General features: G+C 44.4%; 1 protein-coding gene across 1 annotated transcript in view; it reads right to left on the bottom strand.

The window, feature by feature from the left end:
- LOC140203575 (uncharacterized) overlaps positions 1–26,482 on the bottom strand; it is a 48,559-nt gene extending 22,077 nt beyond the window's left edge. The window contains exons 1-11 of the mRNA XM_072269620.1: positions 26,311–26,482; positions 25,786–25,895; positions 24,717–24,807; positions 24,525–24,625; positions 20,899–21,131; positions 18,985–19,132; positions 16,007–16,162; positions 12,543–12,657; positions 10,124–10,194; positions 9,046–9,180; positions 3,798–3,971 (exon numbers count right to left, since the gene is read on the bottom strand). Coding sequence (XP_072125721.1) covers positions 3,798–3,971; positions 9,046–9,180; positions 10,124–10,194; positions 12,543–12,657; positions 16,007–16,162; positions 18,985–19,132; positions 20,899–21,131; positions 24,525–24,625; positions 24,717–24,807; positions 25,786–25,895; positions 26,311–26,482 — 1,506 coding nt within the window. The remainder of the gene's footprint in view (positions 1–3,797; positions 3,972–9,045; positions 9,181–10,123; positions 10,195–12,542; positions 12,658–16,006; positions 16,163–18,984; positions 19,133–20,898; positions 21,132–24,524; positions 24,626–24,716; positions 24,808–25,785; positions 25,896–26,310) is intronic.
- Positions 26,483–27,712: the final 1,230 nt, after the last annotated feature.

Below are 27,712 nucleotides of genomic sequence, written 5' to 3'. Positions count from 1 at the left end.
CACTCGCACATACAATGGAACAGAGACCCCTTTTAGTGATTACATTTAAAGCATGTGTCTGGAATGTTGGGGTTAAAGTGACGAAACCTGACTGGAGTAATGTACTGTCTGGTTATCCGTTTAGAAAGAGTGTTCACTGACTGGGTTTGAACGAAGGAACAAGCTTCTGACCACTCTTTTTCTGACAGATTCTCATGCAAATCAGTTCTCCATGCTTGTAGCATGTTGTTTGATGATTCTTTGCATTTACTTGCAAACAATTTGTATGCAGCCCCCCGGTAAGCCTCAGACTCGCTCAGCTCGCTTTCGTCTAGGGGGAGCAGCCTTCGGCCCCGCCAAACGGGGAGATCAAGTTTGTGTGGATGCTGTGTGATGTACCCCACACCGCCAATTAACAGACAGTACGCCATATGCGATTAAATGATTACACTTTATAAGTATTTCTTGGTGATGGGTTAGTAGAAACAAATAGAATAAAGGTGCCAAGTCAGTAACTCTATCAGTTCGGTGCACACTCGTTGGAGCTCTTACAGAACCGGGTCCCCCTTCCTCCAATCAATGTCCTCTGAACTCTGCCAACCCACAAATGGGACCACCCTCGGTGATCCACCAAACACTCCACACGAGTCTGTCCTCGTCTCATCTCCTCGCTGAAGACCCTGGGCCTCGGACTCCCGCTCGAGGTCCGTGCCGTTGCCCAGCTTACAGCATCTCTCTCCTCGCGTCTCCTCTCTCTGTCCCCATCACGCCTTCTGCCCAAAGCCCACGAAAAACAATAGCTTACAGACATACAAGAAAGAATACCATCTATCCCAATTGGTTAGCAAATGAATACAATTCCTGTATCAGTAATTATAACCCAAACAAGCTGCTCTAGAGAACCACTGTCTCAGCAGTTAACAGTACAGAGAAGCCATTTTATTAGCCTTGGCAAGTAACATAAAAGAAGAAAGCCTTACATGTATAATTCAGACACTTGTCCCCTAGCTTCAGATAATTTCAGAGTGATGTCTTCTAGGGTAAATAAAGGAGGGAGCTTCAAACTGTAACTTTGCCTGGACATAATAAAACTTTGCAACTATAGGCATTTAAAAAAGTGTTTTGTTGGAATTCCATATGTGGCCTTGAGTTCTTCAAAAGACATAAATGAATTGCCATTATAAAGATCAGACACCTTAGCTATGCCTCGGGGCGACCAAGTTTTAAAACTAGGATCCGCTCTGCCGGGCTGGAGCTATCATTACCAAAGATAGGAGTAAACTGGGATAACTGTGATGTCTCACCCATTTACGCAAGAGCATCGTGCCAAATCATTATTGTATTTTTTAAGAAAGGGATTTTAGATTGTGTGACCAGGTTTTTTCTTATTTGCTGAATACATATATAGTTCTAGAGGGATATTGATCAACTGGGATTCCACTGAGACCCAAGGAGGGGAGTGATCCTTAACAAAATAAAACATTCCTGCTCTAATTTGGGCCGCCCAGAAATACCATATAAGATGTGGTAGCTGTAAGCCACCTCTATCATACGGCAGATATAACAGGGAAAGCCTGAGTCTTGGACATCTATTATTCCAGATGAAATTAGAAAAAAATTTCTTTAATAAATAAAAGAAAGAGTAAATAAGTACATAGGGATTGGATAATTATGTCTGCGGGCAGGAGCAAGCATGAACAAATTAGGATATAAACACCTGCAATGGTTGATACTTAGGCTTATATACAACATTTTGGACCAGTGGAAATGGTCCAGAAGGGTTATATGGAAACTATTATTACCATTTTTCTTAACAACTAATTCCATTACTTAGCCTAATTGGTTAGATTTACCACAGTACATAATTATCTATTGAAATGTTTATTTTCCTTTTATATCATCTCAATGTGTACTTAAGAATGTATAAATGATTGTAGTTTTATACATATAAAACAATGGAAAAGGTTATATGTGTGAAAAAAGTACATGATATTTGTGAATTCCTTATCCAAATACAAATAAAATTTTTAAAAAAATAAATAAAAGAAAGATGATGGAGGAGAAAGTGGGATAGATTGGAAAAGGTACAGGAACTTCAGTAAAATTGACATTTTTAGAATGTTTATGTGTCCAATCAAATTTATGAGCAATTTCGTCCATCCGTTTGTAAGTTGAATAACTGAGTCTGTGAGAGGTTTATAATTAGTTGGGATAATTTTATCAATAGTAGGAGTAATTTTAACACCCAAATAGGTAAACCCTGTTCTGACAAAATTACATCATCCATGTCCAGGGCTATGCGATGTTCTACATCTCCTATAGTTATTCCTGCTATGTTAGCCTGTTTTCAAATTGCCATAGCAAGTGGCGCAATGGCCAGGATAAACAGGAGGGGAGATAGGGGACAGCCCTGTCTTGTTCCCCGTTGGAGTTTAAAAGATGCCGAAAAAAGCTCGTTAGTTGAAACTTCAGCCTGTGGGTTAGAATATAGAAGCTGTATCTTAGAAATTTTCCCCCTATTCCACTCCACTCTGTCGAAGGTTTTCTCGGCATCCAATGACAGAATAGCGCTATCAGAGCTTCCAGATTTTTCATAAAGTATATTAAGCACTCTTCGAATGTTGTGGAAGCCCTGCCTTCCCTTACAAATCCATTTTGGTCAGGGTGGACCATTTTTGGCAACAGTGGCTCCAGCCTCCTAACTAATACCTTACAGAGAATTTTGAGATCATTGTTCAGATGTGAGATTGACCTATAAGATCCACAAAGGGATGGTGGTTTTCCAGGTTTTAACAGTAGTGTGATTTCTGCCATATTAAGAGAGGAGGGAAGGGATCCAGTGTCAAATGACTCCTGATACATATCAAGCAGAGGTGGTATTAGTTTAGTCTTAAAGATTTTAGAAATTTCAATCGGAATTTCCATTGGGCCCAGGAGTTTTCCCTCCCTTCATGTTAGTTATAGCTGCAGACAATTCTTTAGCCTCTAAGTTAAACTCCAGTGATGTCAAGGACGTTTCATCTCAGGGTATAAGTTGTAACAAGTCGAGAAATTCCTTTTGTATTTGTGGAGCTGAATCTGAATATTCTGAGCTGTACAGATCTTGGTAAAATCTCAAAAAGATATTGTTTATTTCCTCTGCGACAACCGTTGTCACCCCCTCATCTGATTGTATGGAGTTTATTGCCCTTTCTGTTTGTGTCTGTTTGATGTGCAGGCCAAAGGCTCACTTATTATCATGTACAACTCTGAAATTTGTCTTCCCCAGATAGCCATGAAACAAAGAAAAAACATGAAAGTCATTGAATGGCATCCTGATCATCAGCCCCCTCCAAAACCACCCCTCCCTCCACACAGAAAATGGAACAGCAACAACCCCAGCCCACCCCCCACACAAAAACCAACAGAACATTTTACCCCCAAACACCCTCCCCTCGCACAACAAAATGAAAAGAAACAGACAATATAAAAACAGAATATAAAATCCGTAAGTCTGACAAAGTCCGCAGTCCTTAAACAGGGGCCTAAACCTGATGGTCTAAACCAGGGGTTTCCACCCCTGCTTGGTTAATGGTCAATTAAAAAAAAGGTTGGGAGCCCCGAGTCTAAGGTAAGACTACCCATGTCAGTGGGCTACAAGTATAATTGTTACTATCGCACATTTGCTTCTGGTGCAAAAGGAAAGAAGATGTTCAAAGTTATTTCCGTCTATAAACTAAAGTATCAATTTGATATGGGCAATCATTTCCATTCTGCAAATCATCCATATGGAAGCATTGCTAATAGACTATAAAAACATTTTAGAATAAACCACCCACCAGCAGCCCTGCAAGCAGAGGCATGTACTCGATTATCGCAAGGCGCACTCTCCATTTGGCATCTTCTGCTAATTCTACAATGGCTGGCAGGAGAGACTGTGATAACTGGTGAATTCCAACAACTTCATTCACGCAGTCCAGATTGGAGATAATGTTCAAACGGACCTCAGGGCACTAGGAAGGAAAGGCAATTTTCTGAGTACAGCAAAGGTGAAAAACATTCATACTGCGAACGCTGTCTGACAATCACACTGGCGCTCCCCAGACTCTCTGCTTTCAAAGTATCATCTTGGACATTTATGAAATATTAATCCCACAAAAGAAATATGAATGCCACTTTCACACTTACAGTACTTAGGCACATGCACATCTAGCCAGGGTGCCAATGACTTTTGCACAGAACTGTACTTGCCAACGTGCAGCGGAGAGCAAGTTTGTAAATCTGGCGGGAGCACAGGATGTTGGGAATGGTGAGAGTGGAGCACCCACGGGAGGGGTGTGAGAGAGGTGGCTGAGGTGGACTGCCAGGGGCAGGAGGGGGTGGCGCGAGTGCAGACACACTCAGCCCTGAGAACACTAGCAAGGGCATTTGATTCCAAACAATTGGTCTATTGGTCATTACAGAATGTCTCTCTGGTGCTTCCTGCTCCCTTCCCCCTTTTCCCAACCAAAGAGTCAAAGGTTTGTTTATGATCAAAGCACGTATCCAAATACAACCCTGAAATTTGTCTTCTCCAGATAGCCACGAAGCAAAGAAAGAACATGAAAGTCATTCAGAGAGAAGTATGAAACCTACACCTCCCCAGCCCTGGTACAAAAAATAATGGCATCCTGATCATCTGATCCCCAAAACTACCCCTCCCTCCACACACAAAACGGAATAGCAACATCGACCCCCCCAATCCATCCCCCGCACGAAAAACTAACAGAGCATTTTACCCCCAAGCACCCTCCCTCACAGAACAAAACGAAAAGAATAAGGCGATGAAGAAAACAGAATATAAAAACCCTAAATCTGAAAAAGTCCACAGTCCATAAACACAAATGCAGAACCAGGATATCATCCTACGCTATCACCGACATTCACCAAAAGAGGGGGACAGGGACACAACTCCCCTCTCCCTGCTCCCTTCCCACTCTCAGTCCACATCAGAGACCCATATCAGACATCTGTGAGGTTTATCATCACTCACAGATGTCCAGAGATTTGATTTTTTTTTGCGGCAGCAGCAGCACAGTGCAATATATAAGAATTACTACAGGACCGTGCAAAACTCAAAGACACCCTAGCTATATACACCAGCCTAAGACTTTTGCACAGTACTATACATTATGGTCCAAGTTATGGTCACACGAGCAGTATGCCAGAAATTCGAGAGTCAGTTAGCAGAAGTGAGTGCAGTTGCTTTTATTAAGGAGAAGGTGCTTGGGAAGCTGAAAGTTTTGAAGGTAGTCAAGTCACCTGGACTAGATGGGCTACACCGCAGGGTTCTGAAAGAGGCAGCTGTAGAGATTGGGGAGGCATGAGTAATAATCTCTCAAGAGTCATTAGAATCTGGAATGGTTCCAGAGGACTGGAAATTTCCAAATGTCACTTCACTCTGAAGGGAGGGAGGCAAAAGACATGAAACTATAGGCCCTTCAGCCTGACTTCAGTGGTTGGGAAAATGTTGGGAGTCCATTATTAGGGACGAGGCTTCCAGTACTTGGAGGTGCATGCTTTCCTTAAGGGGAAATTACAGGCAGGATAGACAAAGGAGGGTCAGTGGATGTTGTTTACTTGGAGCTTGACAAGACGCCTTAACAAGTTAAGAGCCCATGGTATTACAGAAGATATCCTAGTAAAGATAGAAGATTGCCTGACTGACGGGAAGCAAAGAGTTGCAAATTAAAAGGGCCTTTTCTGGTTGACTGCAGGTGACTATTAGTGTTCCACAGGGGTCGGTATTGTGACCGTTTCTTTTCAAGCAGATGTCAATGATCTGGACAACAGAATTGATGGCTTGGTGGTCACATTTGTGGATGATCCCAAGATACGTGGAAGGGCAGAGAGTATGTAGAAGGACTTGATAGATTAGGAGAATAGCAAGGCAGTGGCAGTTGGAATATACTGCACTGACCGAAAGTGTTTCTGGTAGGTGGGATTCCTCAGCCTTGGACGGCACCCGCTTAGGAGAGGGAAAACCCTGATTTTAAACCTCCACTGCCTTGCAGTCATGCCCACCCATGGGAAAGGCTTTGGGGGTAAACCCCTAAGGCAGTTTGATGTTGTTTACAGCTTCACTCTGGCAACCTCTGCGATGACACTGGTGCCGAGCTGTATTGGCGCTTGCCCTTCCCTTCGACAACATGAGTGACGTGGAGAGGGGGAGCCTGCTGCAGGGGCAAGAGCCGGTCCTTCAAACCTTCTTGCCCAGGAGAGGACACAGTCCACCAGAGGCACAAACCCATCATCCCCGGGATCGAAGGGTGCCTACTACCAGAAACGTATGGCCATGCACTTTGGTAGAAGGAGTAAAGACGTGTACTATTTTCCAAATGGGCAGAAAATTCAGAAATCAGACGTGCAAAGGCAATTGGGAGACCTCATGCAGGGTTCCCTAAATGTTATCTTGCAGGCTGAGTTGGTGGTACGGAAAGAAAATGGAATGTTGGCATTCATTTTGAGAGGGCTAGAAAAGATATAAGGGTAATGCTGAAGCTTTATAAGGCATTGGTCAGAACGCAGTTGGGGGTATAGTGAGCAGCTTTGGGCCCTTTATCCAGATGTGCTGGTATTAGAGAGGGTTGACGAAGATGATCCTGGGAATGAAACATACAAGAGGAGTGCTTGACGGCTCCGGCTCTGTCCTCGATGGAGTTCAGACGGGAAGGAAGAGGGGTGAATCTCATTGAACTTATGGAATATTAAGAGGCCTAGAACAGAGAGGATGTTTCCTGTGACCGGAGGGCACAGCCTCAGAATAGAGGGATGTCCATTTAGAACAGAGCTGAGAGGAAATTTCTTCAGTGAAAGGGCGGTGGATCTGTGGAATCCATCAACGCTGATGGCTGTGGAGGACGAGTCACTGGGTATATTTAAAATGGAGGCTGACAGGTTCTTGATTAGTCAGGGTGTTAAAGGTTACGGGGGAGAAGGCAGGAGAATGGGGCCGAGAGGGTAATAAGCCAGCCATGATGGAATGGCGAAGCAGACACGATGGGCTGAGTGGCCTAATTCTGTTCCTGAGTCTTAATTGTCCTTTATTGTCCGTTCACTCTCCCTGAGTGCAGGCGAGCTCCTCGGGAGGGCCATGGGAGGAAACAACGGTCATTTTGTGAAAAGCTGCATTTCACAAAAGAAAAACACTTGAATTTCTGCGTTTGAGAAATCTTTCTGCACCTTTGGCATAAATAGATGCAAAATACTAATTACTATTAAATTATCCAACAGTTCAAATCATAATTCGGCAGGCTTTTTTCTTGATTTCATTTCAAACTAACAAATAATTCAAGGCTTGAATTAACAGCTGACAATTTGAAGATGTACACTTGGAATCTGTCAGCTGTGCCTGGAAAATCGAGGCATTTCCGACATTTGGGGAATCTTTTCGGGTGTAGCACATGAAGGGAATCAAGTCTGCAGACATTGGAAATCCAGAGCAATTCACCCAAAACGCTGGAGGAACTCAGCAGCTCAGGCAGCATCTATGGGAATGAGTAAACAGTCGGTGTTTCAGGCCGAGGCCTTTTATCGGGACTGTAAAGGGAGGCGGAAGATGCTAGGATATAAAGGTGAGGAGAGGGGAAGGAGGCCAGCTGGAAGGTGTTAGGTGAAGACAGGTGGGTGGGAAAGGTCAATGGCTGGAGAAGAAAGAATCTGAGAGAGGAGAGGAGAAGAGAGTGGACCACAGGAGAGATGGAAGGAGGTGGGGACCCAGGGAGAAGTAATAGACAGGTGAGAAGTAAAAGCTCAGAGTGGGGAATTGAGGAAGGAGAGGAGAGGGGAGAGATTTTTTTTACATTTTTAAAAATAATCTTAATTCTGTAAAAATAATGAAAGAATGCAAATTTCCATATTAATTTAAAAATCCAGAATTTGCACATGCAACAGTTTTGTTTAAGTTCACGCCAAAATAAATAAGGAACTTGATGGATGGAGAAATAACAGCTCCATCACACCATTAAGCGATTCATCTTTAATCCAATATGCACTCAGATTACAAACCAGCTCACATCACTGCTTCTAAAGAACGCACTGCACATTTGCTCTTATCTGAAGCTCTCAAACTAAAAGAACAGTTCGAGAGACTCCGGTGGAAGAAACAGTTGTTATTCCATTCATGATTCAGAAAAACATAAGAAATCGGAGCAGGAGTAGGCCATCCGGCCCATCAAGCCTGCCCCGCCATTCAGTAAGATCATGGCTGACCTGTCCATAAACTCAGCTTCATCTACCTGCCTTTTCCCCATAACCCTTAATTCCCCTACTATCTATCCTCTCCAGCCCTTCACCTTTCCCACCCATCACCTGCCTTCAACTCCCCTCCCCTACACACCAACCTTTCCCATCACCTGGTCTACCTATCACCTACCAGCTTGTACACCCCCCATCCTCCCAACCTTCTTATTCTGGCGCCTTCCCCCTTCCTTTCCAGTCCTGACGAAGGGTGTCAGCCCAAGGGTTCATTCCCCTCCATAGATGCTGCCTGACCTGCTGAGTTCCTCCAGCATTGTGTGTGTGTGTGTGTATGTGTGTGTGCACGCGTGTGGCTGTGGATTGCCAGCATCTGCAGAATCTGTGATTATCCACTTTAGAATGCTGGACATCACCGCACAGCTTCAAGCAAACGGCAGTTACAATGTTTGTCAACAGGAAAGAAAGCAGATGAACATGGGCCAACTGCTGTCCCCTTCCAGGAATCGATATCAGTGAGAGTAAAAGCCTAGACACATCAGTCTGTGTTGCAACACGTCCCGTTCTGGCACACTTATCCAGATACCTGTATCTCGTGGTGGAGCATGGACTGCTCGTCACCTTCAGCAGATGTACAAGTTCCAGAGACGACAACCAACTTTTTGATCGCCTAATGAACAATAAGCGACCTTTCCTCAGCACTCTGGACTTGACAACAGCTTCCAAACAGCACACAGAAGAAAGCTCTCCATTGGTGTTTGCCTGATTTCGGTAGGCTAATCAAATATTATCCACCATGGCCACCAGTCACGCAAGGGGTATGTTAAAGTTTGTACTTCATGATAAAATTACCTTATCTTTGAGCTGAGCCAAGACCAGGGGAAGCAGGTGCTCAACAGTGCTGTCCTTGCCCAGGATGGTGGACAAGCCCATAATAACAGAGGCCAGAGCTGACTTCACGTGTTGATTGGTGTCAGACACAAGTTCCTGGAAAAGAAACACAAAAAATGATTAAATGAAAACCTAGACAGATATTTCAGTCAACACGCACAAAATGCTGGAGGAACTCAGCAGACCAGGCAGCACCTACAGAAACGTCGACTGTACTGTTCCCCATAGAAGCTGCCTGGCCTGCTGAGTCCCTTCAGCATTTTGTGTGTGTTGCTCGGATTTCCAGCATCTGCAGATTTTCTCTTGTTTGTCATTAGATATCTCAGTCATGATGCCATCCTGCTCCACGTTCTTATGATCCACCTGGTCAGTCATGGATCATTCTTAAATAATTTCTTTTACAGTTTGATATTCTAGTTTATATAAATCATGGAACAGAACCGGCCCTATAACCCACAATGTTATACTTAAATTCCTAATCAAGTGGGCAATCTAATCTACACGATGTCCATATTCTTCCGTTTTCCTCACATTTGTGTGCTTATCTAAACGTCATTAAGAGTCCCCGATATATCTGCCTCCACCATCACTCCAGGCAGCCAACACCATGTTAAAAAACCAGCAACACACACAAGATGCTGGAGGAACTCAGCAGGCCAGGCAGCACCTATGGAGAAAAGGACAGTCGACATTTCAGTCCAAAACCCTTCGGCAGGACTCAGCCCTTTGGGAGAGGGGGAGGGAGCAGGAGAGGGGGATGGGGAGGGAGTGGGAGAGGGGAATGGGACGGGAGAGGGGGATGGGACGGGAGAGGGGGATGGGACGGGAGAGGGGGCAAGATGTGACTTGTGCTTGGACATTGAGCTTTTCCAGTTACAAGCAGTTCAGAGTGATAAAACTTGAATTAAAAGGTGCCTGAGTCCTCGTTTCAGACCCACCCAAAATACTGAGGGACTTTTTCCTGTAGTGAATGAGATAATTGCTACATTAATTTTAGATAGACTGTATAACCAGCCAAGAATTTGAGAAGGCATATTACCTTAACATACGGCAAGATGTGATTTATTATGACAGTCTCCCTGCAATCTACTGGCAAGTTTTCACAGAAATCTGCAAGATAGAGTACTGCATGTTAGAGAGTTATTCTCAAACAAAACAATGGAGTCAGAGAAAAGTACAGCACAGAAATAGGCCCTTCAGCCCATCTATTCTGTGCCGATCCATTTAAATTGCCTACTCCTATCAACCTGCATCTGGACTATAGCCCTCAATACCACTACCATCTGCGTACCCATCCAAACTTCTCTTAAACGTTGAAATCGAGCTTGCACGCACCACTTGCGCTGGCAGCTCGTTCCACACTCTCACCACAATGATAAATCAATAAAGTTTAACAGATGAAGCAATTGCTGAAAAGCATCTGCCTTAATATTTGTATCTTCTCAGAAGATAGTGGCAAGAGAAAACATACATTCTGAAGCACAATTTAAGTCGCACAAGGAAAAGCAAGGCCAGCACCTACAGTGTAAACATCAAGAGTCAGACAGCACAGGTTCAATTCTGGCACATCTGTAATCCGGAGCCGGATTCTCCGAGGCAGTCCTACGTTGAGTTCAACGCTGACTGGCAACTCCTGCGAGGCCACTGGTACCAAACTGTATCGGTCTCTGCCGATCCTTTGGATTCATCAGATGCGTGGAGAGGGGGAGCCTGCTACATGGGCAACAGCTTACTCTCCATATCATACTGCCCTGGCTTACGTATCACGTAGACAGCTGCACGTAACATCCATGCTGGACCCTGACCAACGGAGGGCCTCGGGTTAGGCAGTCAGTGGTACAAACGTAAAGAACAGCATTCACTCTTTTTCACAATCTCACAACCTTTCAAGACTCTGCACAAGCAATGAAGTGCACTTTGTAAGGAGCAGCCACCATCGAAACATGAAGTCAAGTGGCACACAATTCCTTTCCATTTGCTGTCATCCAGTTCTGGGATCAGATCAGGATGCCAAAGGGGAGGCATGCTGGCATGCTGTTCTCACTTGGAGAAGTGTCACCTGGATATGTGGTACCACATTAAATAGAGTCATAGAAAAGCACAGCGCAGAAAAGGCCCTTTGGCCCCTCTCGTCCATTCTGAACAATTCAAGCTGTCTACTCCCATCTGCTTGCACCAGGACCATAACATCCCCCCCGCCCCATATCCGTACTATCCATGTACCTATCCAAACTTCTCTTAAATATTGAAATCAAAACTGCATGGACCACTTGTGCTGGCAGCTCGTTCCACTCTCATGACCCTCTGTGTGAAGAAGTTTCCCCTCATGTTCCCCTTAAACTTGTCACCTTTCACTCTTAACCCATGACCTCTGGTTGTAGTCCAACCCAACCTCAGTGGAAAAAACCTGCTTGCATTTATCCCATCCATACCCCCCCATAATATTGTACCTCCATCAAATCTCCTCTCAATCTTCTGCATTCTGAAGAATACAGTCCTAACCTATTCAATCTTTCCTTCTAAGTCAGGTCCTCCAGACCAGGAAACATCCTTGTAAATTTTCTCTGCATTCTTTCAACCTTGTTTACATCTTTCACAGGAGTTCAAAGTTCAGGGGTGTCCAGGGAAGGGGTCGCACCTCTGGTGAAGGGGCTTGTCGTGTCCATTCCGGGGCAGCTCACTCACCTTTGCTCCCCACCGGACACTCATCTCTCCCCTGTGGCTGCAAGCAGCTATTTGCACGTAACAGCAGTCTCATACTCCGGTGAGATTCCGACAAGCCAGTCCTAGCACGCAAAGTCAGCCTCAGCGGACTGGGCGGGTGCGATCTACAGTAAAGCCCAACAGCCAGGAAGGTGGCTCTGCATCGCGCTGTGGAGAACGAGGGGCATGAAAAGACACAGAAAGCATCCTGGTCATCCACTGCAAACAAGAAGACCCCAGTTTCTTCTGGCGCTTGTTCATACCACTGGACCCGGACTTCTGAGGCCAAGAGAGTGGAACTGCCACAGTGCAAAGGCTTTTCCATTTTGAAAACTCTCCCGCACAGGTTTCCTGTCATCGTCGGACAAAATGTGCAACCAGCATGTGTACTATACACAACCTTGACATTTGTCTCCTTACAGGCAGCCACAAAGCAAAGGAACCCAACAGAACCCATTAAAAACAGAAAACTATCAATCACACAATGCGCAGGAAAAAAAGACAAATTGTGCAGACAAGAAACGGAAGCAAATAATGTTCAGGACTGCACTGCAAAATGCCGGGTTGTACAGCTGGATCAAAGGCCTCGTCTCCACTAGGAAAGTTACAGGCACAGATTGCAGTGTCATTGCCAGAACAAGAGTCTATTACTAAAGTAATTGATAGTTGTTTCTGCTGCCAGAAAGTTGTCACTGTGCTTCACCAACAACATCTTAACCGGATGGAAAAGACAAGAATGAGAATTCCCAACCAACCTTTAACTTTGTTGGCCCCAGCTGCTCGCACTTCAGCCTCACAATCTTTCAACAGGTTTTGGAAAGCAGGAACCAGATCATTTTCCGCAACTTCAGGACCCACGGTTTTCTGAAGCTTTAAAGGCAAGAGAAACTGAATGAGTAACAAAGATAGAGCGGGTTTCAATAGCAGCAATCTCTGCATTAACACGTGAACAGAGGAATCACAAAGACAACACCATCTTTCTTTTCCATGCTCGTCTCGCTGCTGCCATCAGGTAGAAGGTACAGGAGCCTCAGGACCCACACCACCAGGCTTGAGAACAGCTATTACCCCTCAACTATCAGGTAGAAGCTGCAGGAGCCTCAGGACCCACACCACCAGGTTCAAGAACAGCTACTACCCCTCAACCATCAGGGAGAAGGTGCAGGAGCCTCAGGACCCACACCACCAGGTTCAAGAACAGTTACTACCCCTCAACCATCAGGTAGAAGGTACAGAAGCCTCAGGACTCTCACCACCAGGTTCAAGAACAGTTATTACCCCTCAACCATCAGGTAGAAGGTACAGAAGCCTCAGGACTCTCACCACCAGGTTCAAGAACAGTTATTACCCCTCAACCATCAGGATCTTGAACTACAGGGGATCAGTACACTTAATCGATTGAGATGTTCCCACAAGCAATGATCTTACTTTAATTATTCTTTATCTTGTTATTTCATACTCTTGTTATTTATTGCTATTTATTTATATTTGCATTTGTAATTTATCTTTTATTGATCCTGTTTACAGTTACTATTCTATAGAAATTGCTGAGTATGCCCACAGGAAAATGAATCTCAGGGTTTTATGTGGTGACATGTATGTACTCTGAAAATATGAACTTCAAAATTAAAAATCTGAACTATACTTTAGCTACAGACTTCATTGCAAGATTAGTTTATACGTGATCTTGAGCATAGAAAGTGCCTTTTCTGATGGTCTGTCATTAGCAATGATAGCAGAACTTTATAAATACAATAAACTCCGTACCGTTCTAATGCAATTGTTTTCCAATAATGGGTTGGTGCCAATTTCACAAGTGCTCTGGCAACCTTTATCTTGTTCTGGCATATTTCCCCTTTCTTTCCAGTCCTGATGAAAGGTCTTGGCCCAAAACGTCGACTGTTTATTCACTTCCATAGATGCAGCCTGACCTGCTGAGTTCTTCCAGCATTTTTGTGTGTGTTAACTTATATGGAGCTTATTTTTGAACACGGGTTAGTTATCTTATAAAGACAGACAATATAAAGTCTTTGCCTGTTCCAGGGGTAATAATCCTGAACTGATAAAATGGCGGTGTTTTCTGTGTGCTTTTGAACACTGGTCCATCTGTAATTTGCTTTAATTTTCGATCAGGTTTACAGTTTTGAATTATGTAATTTTATCATGGGTGGCGGAATGGAAATACATCTCTACCAAGAGAGGTGTAAGGCGTTCCTTCCCTCCGCTAGCCTGCAGGTCACCCTTGGGCAAGGTGTAGCACCTGCTTAGCCAACCCCACCCCCCCAATCAGGGTCACGTGAAGCTATGGGGTAAGAGGAAAGAAACCCAGAGAAATGTTGCCATTGTGTTCAGATGTTTATCAATGAGTGGATACCTCATGCTCTGGTAAAGAAATAAATGAGTGGGGAGAAAAAGGGAATGGTTAGATAAATGGTGTCCATTTAGAAGCAGCAATCTTTAGTGTTACCCAGGTAAATCAGCTGTAATGATCTATCCTTGATAAAATATCCACAGATAAACCAGCTGCTTCAGTACAGATTTTACACTCATACAGAACAGAAAGATTTAATCTCAATGCTTTGGGTGGGACCGGATTTTCCTGGCCTAAAGAGACGGAATTTTACATTTTTAAAGAAAGGCAAAGTTGAGAAAATATTGTCGTTGATGGCTCTGAATCCGAAAGTATGGTACACAGACCACAACGTGAGCAATTGTAATCAGCTAATTTCTCAGGTCAAAAAAAACAACTAAATAATGTTATTTAATGATTAAATAATGTTTCTTAATTGTTAAATAATGTTAACCTGATCGTTAATGTTTGCAATTAACTTGTGTAGGCAATGTGCCTTTATTTTGAGGATTTGGATTACATTGTGGTGAGAAAAGCACGGAGATTTCAGTTGATCCGAGTGTTTTCCCAGGCTAGGAAAGCCTAAGACTAAAGGGCATAGATTTGATTGGAGACACAGAACACAACAAGCTGTTCTGGCCCTTCAAACTGCACCGCCAGTAAGCCACCAACTTGTGCAACAATCTACAATGACCCTTTAACATACTAACCGGAATGCTTTTGGACTGGGCGAGGAAACCGGAGCACCAGGAGGAAGCCTGAGGCAACAAGTTTTGTACTCAGAACAAAGACCATCTGGTTCAAAAACTATAAACACACAGGAGATTCTGCAGATGCTGGAAACCCAGCACAAAATACTGGAGGAACTCAGCAGGCCAGGCAGCATCTATGGAAATGAAATAAACAGTCGATCTTTCAGGCTGAGACTGCTCTTAAGGGCTATAAATCTGCCGATGACACAACTATTGTTGGCAGAATTTCAGATGGTGACAAGGAGCCGAAGAGGAGTGAGATAGATCAGCTGGTTGAGTGGTGTGGCAACAATCTGGCACTTTGTCAGTAAGACCAAGGAACTGATTGTGGACCACAGGAGGGTGAAGTTGAATCACCACCTCCCTACCCCATACCCGGTCTGTGTGAAGTCAGCAGTGGGAAGGAACCAGCAAGGTGCAGTCCATCAAAATTTTAATTAAATTAATTAATTCATGTACTACATCACAAAATTTACCACAATGACAGTAAAACCAAGGAACTGATTGTCGACGTCAGGAAGGGGAAGTCAAGGGAACACATATCAGTCCTAATCAAGGGGACTGTGGAAAGGGTGAGTAATTTCAAGTTCCTGAGTGTCAAAGTCTCTGAGGATCGTCCTGGCTTTTCGACCTTTCGGCTCATTTTTAAACAGAACTGAAGTTCCCCTTAACTTCCTCCAGTCAAAAGTGAAAAATATCAGTGTCATCAACCTATGCATGTGCTGAATCCCCAGATCCCTGGCACTATGCCAACAAGTTTGTTCCAAACCCCTGTCACAGGATTATCCTTCAGATACACTGAAAAAGATCTGAGCTCAATTCAGACCAACTTTGTTCTATTTCAGATCCATGTTTAAAAACAGGCTAATTAAATGAATCTGGAAAGAAATCTCAGCACCTTTTGGCATGTCAGTCAATTATATTAAAAATACGCAGGTGCTTGATTTAATGATTTTTTAAAACTATATTAGACGAACTGATCGTGTTTTCATGACTTTTGACAGAATCTGAAGGGATTCGAGCTGGAACAGAAAACTTAAAGACTAGTTTTAAAACATAAATGCACCATATCATCATACCAAAGAGATGCACTTTGTGCTTTAGCAATAACACGTACCTCAGAAAATTTGTCTGCCACCACATAGCGAACACGCCAGGATTCATCGTCCATTGCCTGCCGGAGGGTCGGCATCACCAACGCTTCCAGGTCTTCCTGGGGCAGCAGCTGGGCTATGCTCACACAAGCCTCAACTGCCAACAGCCTAACCGAATCCTGTGAAAAAGATGTTCAAACCGGGTTTGAGCTGGTTCTTCATTAAAAAACAAAATTAATTTACTGAAGTTAACATTAGGAAGAACTAATCTCATCAAAAAAATCATAAAAATAAATACTGACAATATAACAATTGTTTCCCAAATGATATCCGTTCAGATCACCTAGAAAGTAGCAACAGGTTTCATTACTTTGCAATATGTGCTGGAATCTTCCCAGGATACAAGTACTGGAGTGTATCAACATGCAACCTTTGATGGAAGCATTCCTTGGATTAGTATATTAGCAAATGTCATGACAGTGCAAAAATTTATTGATAAATCAATTTTCTTTCTCCTGCTCTTGAAGCACCATTCTCTGCTGAGTGAATCTCCAAGCTAATCACCCAAGTGGTCACTTTTCACCGTAGGATGTAGGAGCTGAATTAGGCCATTTGGCCCATCGAGTCTGCCCTGCCATTTCATCATGGTTGATCCATTTCACCTTCAGCCCAATCTCCTGCCTTCTCCCCATATCCCTTCATCGAAACATGGAAATCTACAGCTCTTTACAGGCCATCCGGCCCCAAAGTTGTGCAGACCAAGTAACCTACTCGAGAAACTGCCTGGAATTTCCCTACCGCATAGCCCTCTATTTACCTAAGCTCCATGTACCTATCTAAGAGTCTCTTAAAAAACCCTGTATCCATCTCTACCACCTTTGTTGTCAGTGCATTCCACACACCCACCACTCTCTAGGTGAGAAACTTACCTCTGATGTCTCCCTTATACCTACTTTCAAGCACCTTAGAACTATGCCCCCTCATGTTAGCCATTTCAGCCCTGGGGAAAAAGCCTCCGGCTATCCACACGATTAATGCCTCTCATCATCTTATACGCTTCAACCAGGTCACTTCTCATGCCCTGACTAATCAAGAATCTATCAACCTCTCTGCCCTGAATATACCCAATGACTTCTCCTCTGTGACAATGAATTCCACAGATTCTCTGGATAAGGAAATCCTTCCTTATCTCCATTCTAAATGGACAAACCTCTGCTCTGAGATTGCTTCCTCTGGTCTTAGGCTGTCCCACCATAGAAAACATCCTCCCCATATCCACGCTAGAGGTCTTTCAGTATTTGACAGGTTACAATGAGATCCCTCCCCCTCATTCTTCTGAATTCAAATGAGTACAGGCACAGAGCCATCGAATGCTCCTCGTACGACAAGCCGTTCAATCCTGGATCTTTCAATCACTTTCGTGACCCTCCTTTGAACCCACTCCTGTCTTGGCAAACCCTTTGTTAGATAAGGGGCCCAAAACTACCTTCAATATTCCAAGTGAAGCCTTATAAAATGTGAACATTACATCCTTGTTTTGATATGCTAGCCATCATTGGTGGGGTCTGAACCTGAAGCAAGTGTGAACATCTCCCTGGCTGCAGATGTGAAGGTTTATTTCCAGGACTCACTGGACAGTAACCAGAAGAGAAGCTTACTCAACACCAAGGAGCACACGTCCAACCGTTAACCAGAAGCTAGGTGAGGGTCAAAGTGTCCATCCCAGCTCCCCTTCAGCGTACCATTTCTGTATGACTCTGGCTCCTTAGTACACGAGGATACTGCGGACTGCGTCAAGCCTTTTGCCCGGGATACTTTAGGTTGGAGGAATATGAAAGGACACACACTGATTAAACAGTTCACTCTTCAGGCAAAAGCCTCAAGATAACCACCTTCTTGGAGGAGCATCTCCAGCTGGAGTACTGGAATGGTGTAATCATGTCGATAGATTGACAGGCACTGCTTCCATCTGCTGTGGACAAAGGAACTTTATAAAGCAGGGGCTCCCAACCTGGGGCCCCTCGGTTGATGGTAGGGGGTCGATGGCGTAAAAGAGGGTTGTGAACCCCAGTTACAAAGGTGAACAGATGGTGCAGACTATGACAACAGAAACTTTGCAAGCAGGAAGTGGCATTAACAAGGCGTAGCATATTGAGTACATGGACGTATTAACCGGATGCAACTCAGTGCTTTGCCACTGACACAGCATCCGTACTAATCTTTCCCACCTCCAGCTCATCCATACAGTAAAATGCAAGCGGTAATGTGGGGGGGAGAGGTGTGAAATCATGCAATTGCTCCAGTGAGTGGAATGACACACAGCCTGTTACCGGAATGAGCCAAGTGCTCTCTGTTATTTCACACACTGCCATGACGTGTGGGATACAGAGGCTCCTCAGTACAAGCAATTGATACACATGTGACATAAAGCCAAGGTGACAGCAGCAGCTTCAGCAAGATGAATCATGACAAGCCATGGGGAATAAGATCACCTTTCTTCACTATAATCCACGCTTCCCTCATCCACGTCACCTGCATTCCCACCCCACAAGCCTTTCCAGCGCATCAGTGTCTGTAGCCCCCACCACCCACAATAGACTCCTAGACTAATCTCAATCCTCCGCTATCTGCAAGGGGCCTCTGCCACTAATCACACCCCCCTTCACCCACCCCACCCTTCAGGTTTCCACGCCACTCATTCATCCTCGCCGCTCTCCCCGAAAGCAAGACAAGGTCTACACTCGCCTATTTGCCTCCGTTCAGGGCTGCAAACAGTTCTTGCAGGCGAAGCGGTGCTTTTCTCTCGGGGCTATTCGCTGTATCTGGAGCTCCTGCCGTGGCCTCCTCGACATCGGAGGACCAACACAGATGGGGTTGGGGGGGCGGCTTCTTCATCGAGCACCTTCTCTGGGTCCGCTGCGACAGCCAGGGTATCCCAATGGCCACCCACTTCAATTTGACTTCCCGCTGCCACCCCAGTGTCTGCTCTACAACTACATACCTGCTCATCAGAAGCCAGGGAAGTGAAGAGGGGTAGAATGTCACTTTTCAAAAACTCCAGCTCCACAACCTTTGCAAATTCACCCAACTTTGATGCTGCTGCCTGGCGGACCACTGGTGTGTCATCTGAGCACAAGCTGTGGAAAAGTCTGCAGAAAAAATAAAATTAAAGGTCACATAGGAGTAGTCGCCCATTGATGCAGATCTTAACAATTCGCAAGCAGAAATACAAGCACTAAAAATTGACATTTTTGCAATTAATGTTTCTAAATCAGAAGCTAGTAAAATATTTTGCTAAACCCATCATCATTATGTGCTGTGTCATATGCTATGGGTGGTCACGGTCTTTCCATGACCCTGATTGTTCTCCGTAAAGTTTTCTACAGAAGTGGTTTGTCATTTCCGCCTTCTGGGCAGTGTGTGTCTTTACAAGGTGGGTGACCCCCAGCCCATTATCAATACACTTCAGAAACTGTCTACCTGGCGTCAGGGGTCGCATAACCAGGACTTGTGGTCTGCACCGGCTGCTCATCCACCACCTGATCCCATGGCTTCACCTGACCCTGATCGGGTGGGGGGGGGGGAGGGGGGTCGGTGGTATCGAAGCAGGAGCTACACCTTGCCCAAGGGTGGCCTGCAGACCAGCAGAAGGAAGCCGTACACCTCCTTTGGTAGAGACGCACCTCCACCACACCACCCAAAAATCCAATATTTGTGGTTTTCAGATTTTATCCTGAGAAATACTTCAAGATCGCAACAGAATATAGAAATTTACTGCACATTACAGGCCCTTCAGCCCACAATGTTGTGCTGACCACGTAACCTACTCTAGAAGCTGCCCAGAATTTCCCCACCATACAGCCCTGTCTTTTTCTGAAACAACTGACTGTGTCTGAAAGTTTACACAAATGACACCACAAAAAATTTTAATTCAGGGAGTAAAGCGGCTGGAAGTGAACCCCAGATGTGGGACTCCTGCACTTGGAGCAGAACAGAGCCATTGGTTGTGGACTGCAGGGGCACACAGTTACCAAAGCAACCTTCTCGTCCGACAAAACTCAAACACCTCCGAACAGGTGAAATCCTCTGCGCGCCAGATTAATCAAAATGGCCCTGAAGCAGAGCAACAGGCTTGACAAGACACGGCTCTCAAAAAGAGCACGCCTTTGTAAATGACAAGGCCACTTCAACCCCACAGCCGAGAGTAAGCGATGAGCACCACTCCACTATGATGCACCTCGGCTTTTGCTCCTTCCTCACTAAAAACACACAAAAAACCTTCAGTTTATGTCATTAAAAACAAAAATGCCACACTTTCTGTGCTATTTTGGGGCTGATTATTCTCTAAACTAGAAACTTCTACCCACTCAGTTAAAACAAGGTCCTGTCCACCATGGTGGTAGCATCTTATCGCCAATAAAACCAAATTATACCGAAATTGGGTGGCAGGAAGGAAATACGTCCCTGCCAAAGGAGGTGTAAGGCACTCCTTCCCTCCACTGGCCTGCAGGTCACCCTAGGGCAAGGTGTAGCACCCGCTTAGCCTCCCCGATCAGGACTACGTGAAGCCGTGGGAGCAGGTGGTGGACGGTTGTATGAGCAGCAGGTGCAGATCTCAACTCCTGACACTGACACCAGTCAGACAGTCTCTGAAGCGTATTGATAATGGGCTGGGGGTCACCCGTCTTGTAAAGACACACGCTGCCCAGAAAGAAGGCGATGGCAAACCACTTCTGTAGAAAACTTCGCCAAGAACAATCGTGTCCACGGAAAGACCCACGATCGCCCACACCATACGACACGGTACATAATGAGCGATACTACAGGATGTCGATTTTCTACAATAATACTGTAATATTCCTAGCTAACTTCAATCATGTTCATCTGCAGCATTCCAAGGGAGGAAAGTACTTACTGACGCAGCTCGGTCTTTACAGAGCTGGATACCCGAGGGTAGCAGACACTGAAAAGGCTGCATGCCGAAGTCCTGGACGTGAACCAGTCACCACAAGTCAGGCGCTTGACCAGTGGCACAAAGTGGACTTCTAGGTCTGCAGGAGAGTGCTCGTGGGAGATGGCTCGCAGTGAATCGATGGCTTTATCTCGTACTACCGATTTTTCCACCGTTGCCAGGTTCTCCAAGGGAGGCTGATTAGTGGGAAAGAATTAAACTGAAACACATCTTCTTTTTACTCTACTTCTAAGAAACACAATATTTAGAAACAATCTTTAAGATAAATTCTTAAATTGCTGAGAATTAGGAATTCTCATAAAGAACATGAGACAGAGAAACATTTAAAGGTAGAACAATATAGAGCCGTGCTGGAGGACAAAACACAAACTACCAAAAACTGTATAAATCAAAGGACATATTTTCTCAATCACAGAAATTCCCAAGGTTCCTAACCAGAAAACACTGTACTAATATTAAATGGAAATTACACTGTCATGTTCCTAATTATCAGTAATTACTATTTCATCTTCAAATTAAGTACCAATAATTGCTCATCCTATGAGGTTTTAATATGCAAATAAACATGAAGCTGCCTGTCATAATAATTTTGCCAAAGTTTGAGGGAAGTCCATGGTCATCCACTTTGTTAGAAGAAATAAAAGTGTAAACTACATTCTAAATTGGGAGAAAATTCAAGAATCCGAGGTGCAAAGGGACTTGGGAGTCCTCGTGCAGCATTCACTAAAGGTTAACTTGCAGGCTGAGGAAGGCAAATGCAATGTTAGCAGTCATTTCGAGAGGACTAGAATATAAAAGCAGGGATGTAATGTTAAGGTTTTATAATGTATTGGTGAGTCATCATTTAGAGTATTATGAGGAGATTTGGGCCCCTCATCTAAGAAAGGAGGTGCTGACATTGTGTGGAGTTTCAAGGAGATTCACAAAAATAATACTGGGAATGGAAGGCTTGTCACGTGAGGAATGTTTGATGGCTCTGGGCCTGTACTCGCTGGAGTTCAGAAGAATGAGAAGAGACCTCATTGAAACCTATCAAATGTTGGAAGGTCTGAATAGAGTGGATGTGGAGAGGATGTTTCCTATGGCAGGGGAGTCTAAGCCTAGAGGGCACAGCCCCAGAATAAAGGGATATCCTTTTAGAATGAAAATGATGAGGAATTTATTTAGCCAAAGGGTGATGAATATGTGGAATTCTGTGCCACAGGTGGCTGTGGAGGACAAGTCATTGGGTATATTTAAGGCAGAGATTGATAGGTTCTTGATAGGTTCATGGCATCAAAGGTTACTGGGAGAAGACTGGGGAGTGGGGCAGAGGAGGGGAAAATAGGATCAGCCATGATTGAACGACAAATTGATAAGACTCTTGATTAATCGCAGCATAGAAGGATACAGGGAGAAGGCAGGAGATTGGGGCTGAGAGGGGAAAATGGATCGATGGGCCAAATAGCCTAACTCTGCACCTATATCTTATAGAACTATTCAAACAAGAACTGTGCCCATGTTTCAGTTTAGAATTGCAGGCATCACAGGGGCTCCGAGAAAACATTTCTGAATTGCTATTTTCTGTAATACAAAGCCACGCCATCTCAGCGTTCTTCACGAAACACTACTAAAAGTTTGTGATATTTTATATACAGCCCCCACCCACACATGAGCAAATTGGATTCCTTACGTAAATGCTTTAAGAATTCTTTGCCTGTACTCGCAGGTAATTTTACACAAAAAGAAAACATTTTTGAAAGGAGTATCAATACAAAAAGAATGTACACACTCTATACTCAACATACTGAATGCTGGAATGTCTAATTCGGAACCACTGCAAACAATAAAGTAAAACATGGAACAGTACAGTACAGAAACAGGCCATTCGGCCCACAATGTTGTGCTGAACCAGCTAAAAAGAAAATCAAAAACCACCAAGAACTAATTCCTCCTACCTACACAATGTCCATCTCCCTCCATCTTTCTCATACCCAGTGCCTATCCAAAAGTCTCTGAAAAGTCTCTACCATCATATCAGTCAATGTATTCCAGGCATCCCCCACTCTGATGGTAAAAAAACTTACCCCTCACATCCCCCTTGAACCTACCTACCCACTCTCACCTTCAATGCATACCTCTGGTATTAGACATTTAAATCCTGGGAAACAGATACTCCTCTCTACTTTATCTATGCACATGCTTCTCATAATCTTACAAACCTCTAGCAGATCTCCCCTCGGCCTCCAGCGCTTCAGAGAAAACAACATAAGTTTATCCAGCTCTCATGATCGCATGTCCTCTAAACCAGGCAACATTCTGGCGAACCTCTTCCGCATCGACTCCAAAGCCCCAACATCTTTCCTATAGTGGGACAATCAGAACTGCATGCAATACTCCAGACGTGGCCCACCCAGAGTCTGATAAAGTTGCAGCACTTCCTCTAAAGCAGGCAGCATCCTGGTTAAACCTCATTGATCGAGCTACTTTGGTGGTTTCATAAATTGATTTCATTATTTTAATTCTGAATTGTCCTATGATGAACTGATCACTGAAAATCATTTTAATTTGATCTATGCCCTGTAATAGCCTGAGGCCCTCGTTACTTAATTTCAGAATCTTGTTCCCCATTACGGGTATTTAAAAACAATGCAAGTATGTTATTTTAAATAAATATTTATGCATAGGACCATTGCATCTGGGCATTAAAATCTGTGTTTTGTTTCCCCCGGTTGGGCTCATGTTGAATGTATATTTGGTTAATACAGAGCAGAGGTTTCAGTGTTCGGGGGACGGTATCAGTCCATGTATGTTTTCCAACAGGCTGCGCGGGTGAACCTGGATCAGGGGTAGAGTAACTACACTTCACTGTAGCAATTCTCAATGATACACCCCTCCAATATTTCAACCAGGTCCTGAAGAAGGGTCTCGGCCAGAAACATCGACCACTTACTCTTTTCCACAGACGCTGCCTGAGCTGCTGAGTTCCTCCAGCGTTTTGTGAGAGTTGCTTTGGATTTCCAGCATCTGCAGACTTTCTCGTGCCTACAAATATGTTGGGGTGGCACAAAGCCTCATCTGCCTCAAAGATTTTATTGCAAACAATAAAAGCAGAGAGGGTTCTGTATGTGTCCATTTACCCCTCATTCAAGCAACCCATCATAACAAAGAAAGATTACAGGGACATTGCTGGGTCTGGAGGACCTGAGTTATATGGAAAGATTGAATATGTTAGGACTTCTTTTTAACTTGGAACATAGAAGATTGCAAAGAGATATGACAGAAGGAGACAAGATTATGAGGGGTTTAGATAGGGTAAATGCAAGCAGTCATTGTCCACTGAGGTTGGATGAGACTGCAGCTAGAGGTCATGGGTTAAGGGTGAAAGGTGAAATGTTTAAGGGGAACATGTGCTGAACTTTTCTATGACTCATTATTAAGTCAATTACTTTATCATTGCCTGTGGAACCCTGCTGCTTTGAGAATCATCTTCTGGAAATTAACCTTTATTAAGACAGTAATACCACTTCAATGGCATTAACCGCGTGTCCGTCTTGTGCAGTGCTTTGTAAATGTACGTCCGCTCTTACCAACAAACAGTGAACATACTCCGGTCCGCCAACGTGCACCGTGAAGCTCCCTAGTTGCTCCGCTAATGCCAGCAGTGGCTCGTCTTCATCGAAAATGGTGTCTGCATCTAGACGAGAAATCAGTGGCAAGGCGACTCTGAGAGGCGATTGTTCAAACCGAGGCAGCCCAACCACACGCAGCTTTGTACCTACCAGTCAGAAGTGGGAGCAGCTCATTCCGGGTATGCTCTACCCCCAAGGCCAAGGCAATTGTGGACAGTTGCTTTATGTTGTTCAACCGTGACTGGGGAAAGGAAAGAAATGAAATTGATCAATGCCATCCAACCCTGAACAGAATTCTGGAAAAAAAAAGATATTACTGGCCACTCCACTGGGCATCGCACAACATTATTCTCGTCAGCACAAGTCCCGAGCCCAGTCAGTAAATGGTTTCTCTTTCTACAGATGCCGAGCCTCTGCTTTGGTCATCCATTTCCATGAATACAGGACCATAATTCACTGAAAGTGGTACCATGGGTAGATATGGTCATGAAGAAAGCTTCTGGCACCTTGGCCTTCATGAATCAAGGTAAGTTTGGATGTTATGTTGAAATTCTATACGACAGTAGTAAGACCTAATTTGGAGTGTCGTGTGCAGTTTCAGCTGCCTACCCACAGGAAAGATGTCAGTAAAGTTGAAAGAGTACAGAGAAGGTTTATAAGGATGGTGCCAGGACTGGAGGACCTGAGTTCTGAGGGAAGATTGAATAGGTTAGGCCCTTATTGCTTGGAACATAGAAGATTGAGAGGAGATTTGACAGAGGTATGAGGGATCTAGGGTAAATGCAAGCAGATTTTTGCCACTGAGGTTGGGTGGGACTACAACCAGAGGCCATGGTTTAAGAGTGAAAGGTGAGAGGTTTAAGGGGAACATGAGGGGGGAATTTCTTCACTCAGAAGGTGGTGAGAGTGTGGAATGAGCTACATACTTTTCAAAAACTTGTGAACGTCAGAAGCAATATAGCAATGCAAAGGGCCTTAAGAATAAGTTGAGGGTGATATGAAGGATCTTCCAGCAATGGAACAGAAACAAAAAGAATAAAGCTAGATCAAGCCCTTTGAATAACCATATACTTAATTTCCTCAACAGTTTTCCAAATTAAACAATGAATATTGTGGATAGCAAATTGATTTTGGAGTAGTATATACAGACAACTTTCTTATTGCCCTTATCAAAGACTGGCAGGACAGTCAAGGTAAGAAGGTATAACAATAATCTTACCTCTAGTTTTTTACTCAGTCTGGCCTCCTGTGCCTTCAATCTCTCCTCCTGATACTTTTCATGCACTTCCTTCAATTTGTCTACACTAGATCTCTTGGCAGATGCTGTCCCTGTTAGGGATGCAATCAAATCAAAGTTATAATAGGTAGTAGCTTCCAATTCAACCAATTCTTTATCATTCAAAATATACACCTCAGCAGGGAGAAATCAACTAACAATTTTACTTAGTTTCTATTCATTTATCGCTACCTGAAGCTTAAGTTTCCAATTAAAATCTATCTGATTCAATGCAGTAATAGCTGCCAGAATTAACTGGAAACTCTCACATACCATTTTGTTTTGTTTATCACACATGTACTGAGAGCCCCAGTCTTAGAACACATACCGACTAACACATGTAGGGTTCTTGGTAATGTTAACTGCTAAGGCTAATGAAATGGCGTCTCTGTAATGCTAACTGCTGATGTAATAGTTTCTCTGTAGCTGCGATATTTGGGTTTTAACTACAGATAACAGGGAACTAACCAAACGAGAGACACATTATTCTATCTTGTTTGTCTGGGAACCGAGCTTTTGCGGTTTTTCGGTCGAGGCGAGTGAGGAGGTAGAACGAGTGCGGGGAGTGCTCGGTGATCACCAGACGGAGTCTATGGGAATTCGAGGGTCCAGCGGTTGGCAACGTTTCGGCGGAGGTCATTGAGGAGGAACACCGGAGGCGTGAGCTCCAAAGATTTTTGTGCACAAACTGTTAACTTTAACAAGAGTGGCATCTTTGTCTTTTATATTTGGTTTCTCTACTAACCACACAACAAAATAAGGGTTATAAAGGCCATGTGTCAGTTTGCCATCACCGTGAAGGCCGACGAAAAGGAAAGGGCGGATCGAGCAGTGGATCATTTGGGGGCTTCTGATGATGCCCTACCTCCAGTTTACTGTAACCTGACTGCTCTGAAGAGCAAGCAGCTGCCGGAATTGAGTTCTGGAGGAGTGGCAGCTGCTCAGTGAGGTGATCCGGGCACTGGCACTATCTGGTATGTATTTGGAAAGGGGGATATGGCGCAGGCGGAGAAGACAAAACCAGCTTCAGTACCTCCATTACTGAGAGAATAGCCTCGTTTGAAGTTAAAGAACCAAATTTTATACCGGCCATGTCAGCCCCGGACCGACCTCGGCGTTGCCAGCTGGTTCTGCCTGAGAAGTATCGGAGCATTGCGTTGAGTTCACTTCATGATGATTCTGGACATTTGGGGGTGGAAAAGACCTATGGTTTTTCTGGCCCTGAATGAAGTTGGAGGTTGAAGAGTACTGCAAGTCGTGCATTCGCTGCATACGCCGGAAGACACTGCCTGTGCAGGCAGCTCCTCTGTCATACCTGCAGAGTGCAGGGCTCCTGGACCTGGTGTGTATGGATTTCCTGTCTATAGAACCCGATGCCAGCAACACGGCCACTGTCTTAGTCATCACGGACCACTACACTGGATATGCTCAGGCTTTTCCTATCAAGGACCAGAAGGCGACTACGGTGGCAAAAGTGTTATGGGAGAAGTATTTCATGCATTATGGCCTTCCCCAGGCGGATACATAGCGACCAGGGATGGGACTTCGAGAGTAGACTCATCTATGAGTTACTGGGCATGCTGGGAGTTGAGAAATTGAGGACCATGCCCTATCACCTGCAGGGCAATCCCCAGCCTGAGAGGTTTAAGCTTGGGACCCTGGAGATCAGCAAGGAGAGCAGGTGGAGTTAACATATCGGGCATCTGGTTCACTGTACCCGAAATGAAGCTACTGCGTGCACGCCATATGCAGGAAGCCAAGGCGTTACTAGTGAAGGCTTGAAACATGGATTGTCCCATATAACTGCTGAAAAGGCATGTTTAATTGGGGCCCATGCAACTGTCCGAGGCTTCACCTTTAGTTTGGAGAA

The sequence above is a fragment of the Mobula birostris genome, chromosome 10, assembly GCF_030028105.1.
Source record: "Mobula birostris isolate sMobBir1 chromosome 10, sMobBir1.hap1, whole genome shotgun sequence".
Taxonomy (NCBI): Eukaryota; Metazoa; Chordata; class Chondrichthyes; order Myliobatiformes; family Myliobatidae; genus Mobula; species Mobula birostris.
The sequence above is the reverse complement of the archived record's forward strand: the minus strand, read 5'-3'. Positions and strand labels throughout refer to the sequence as shown.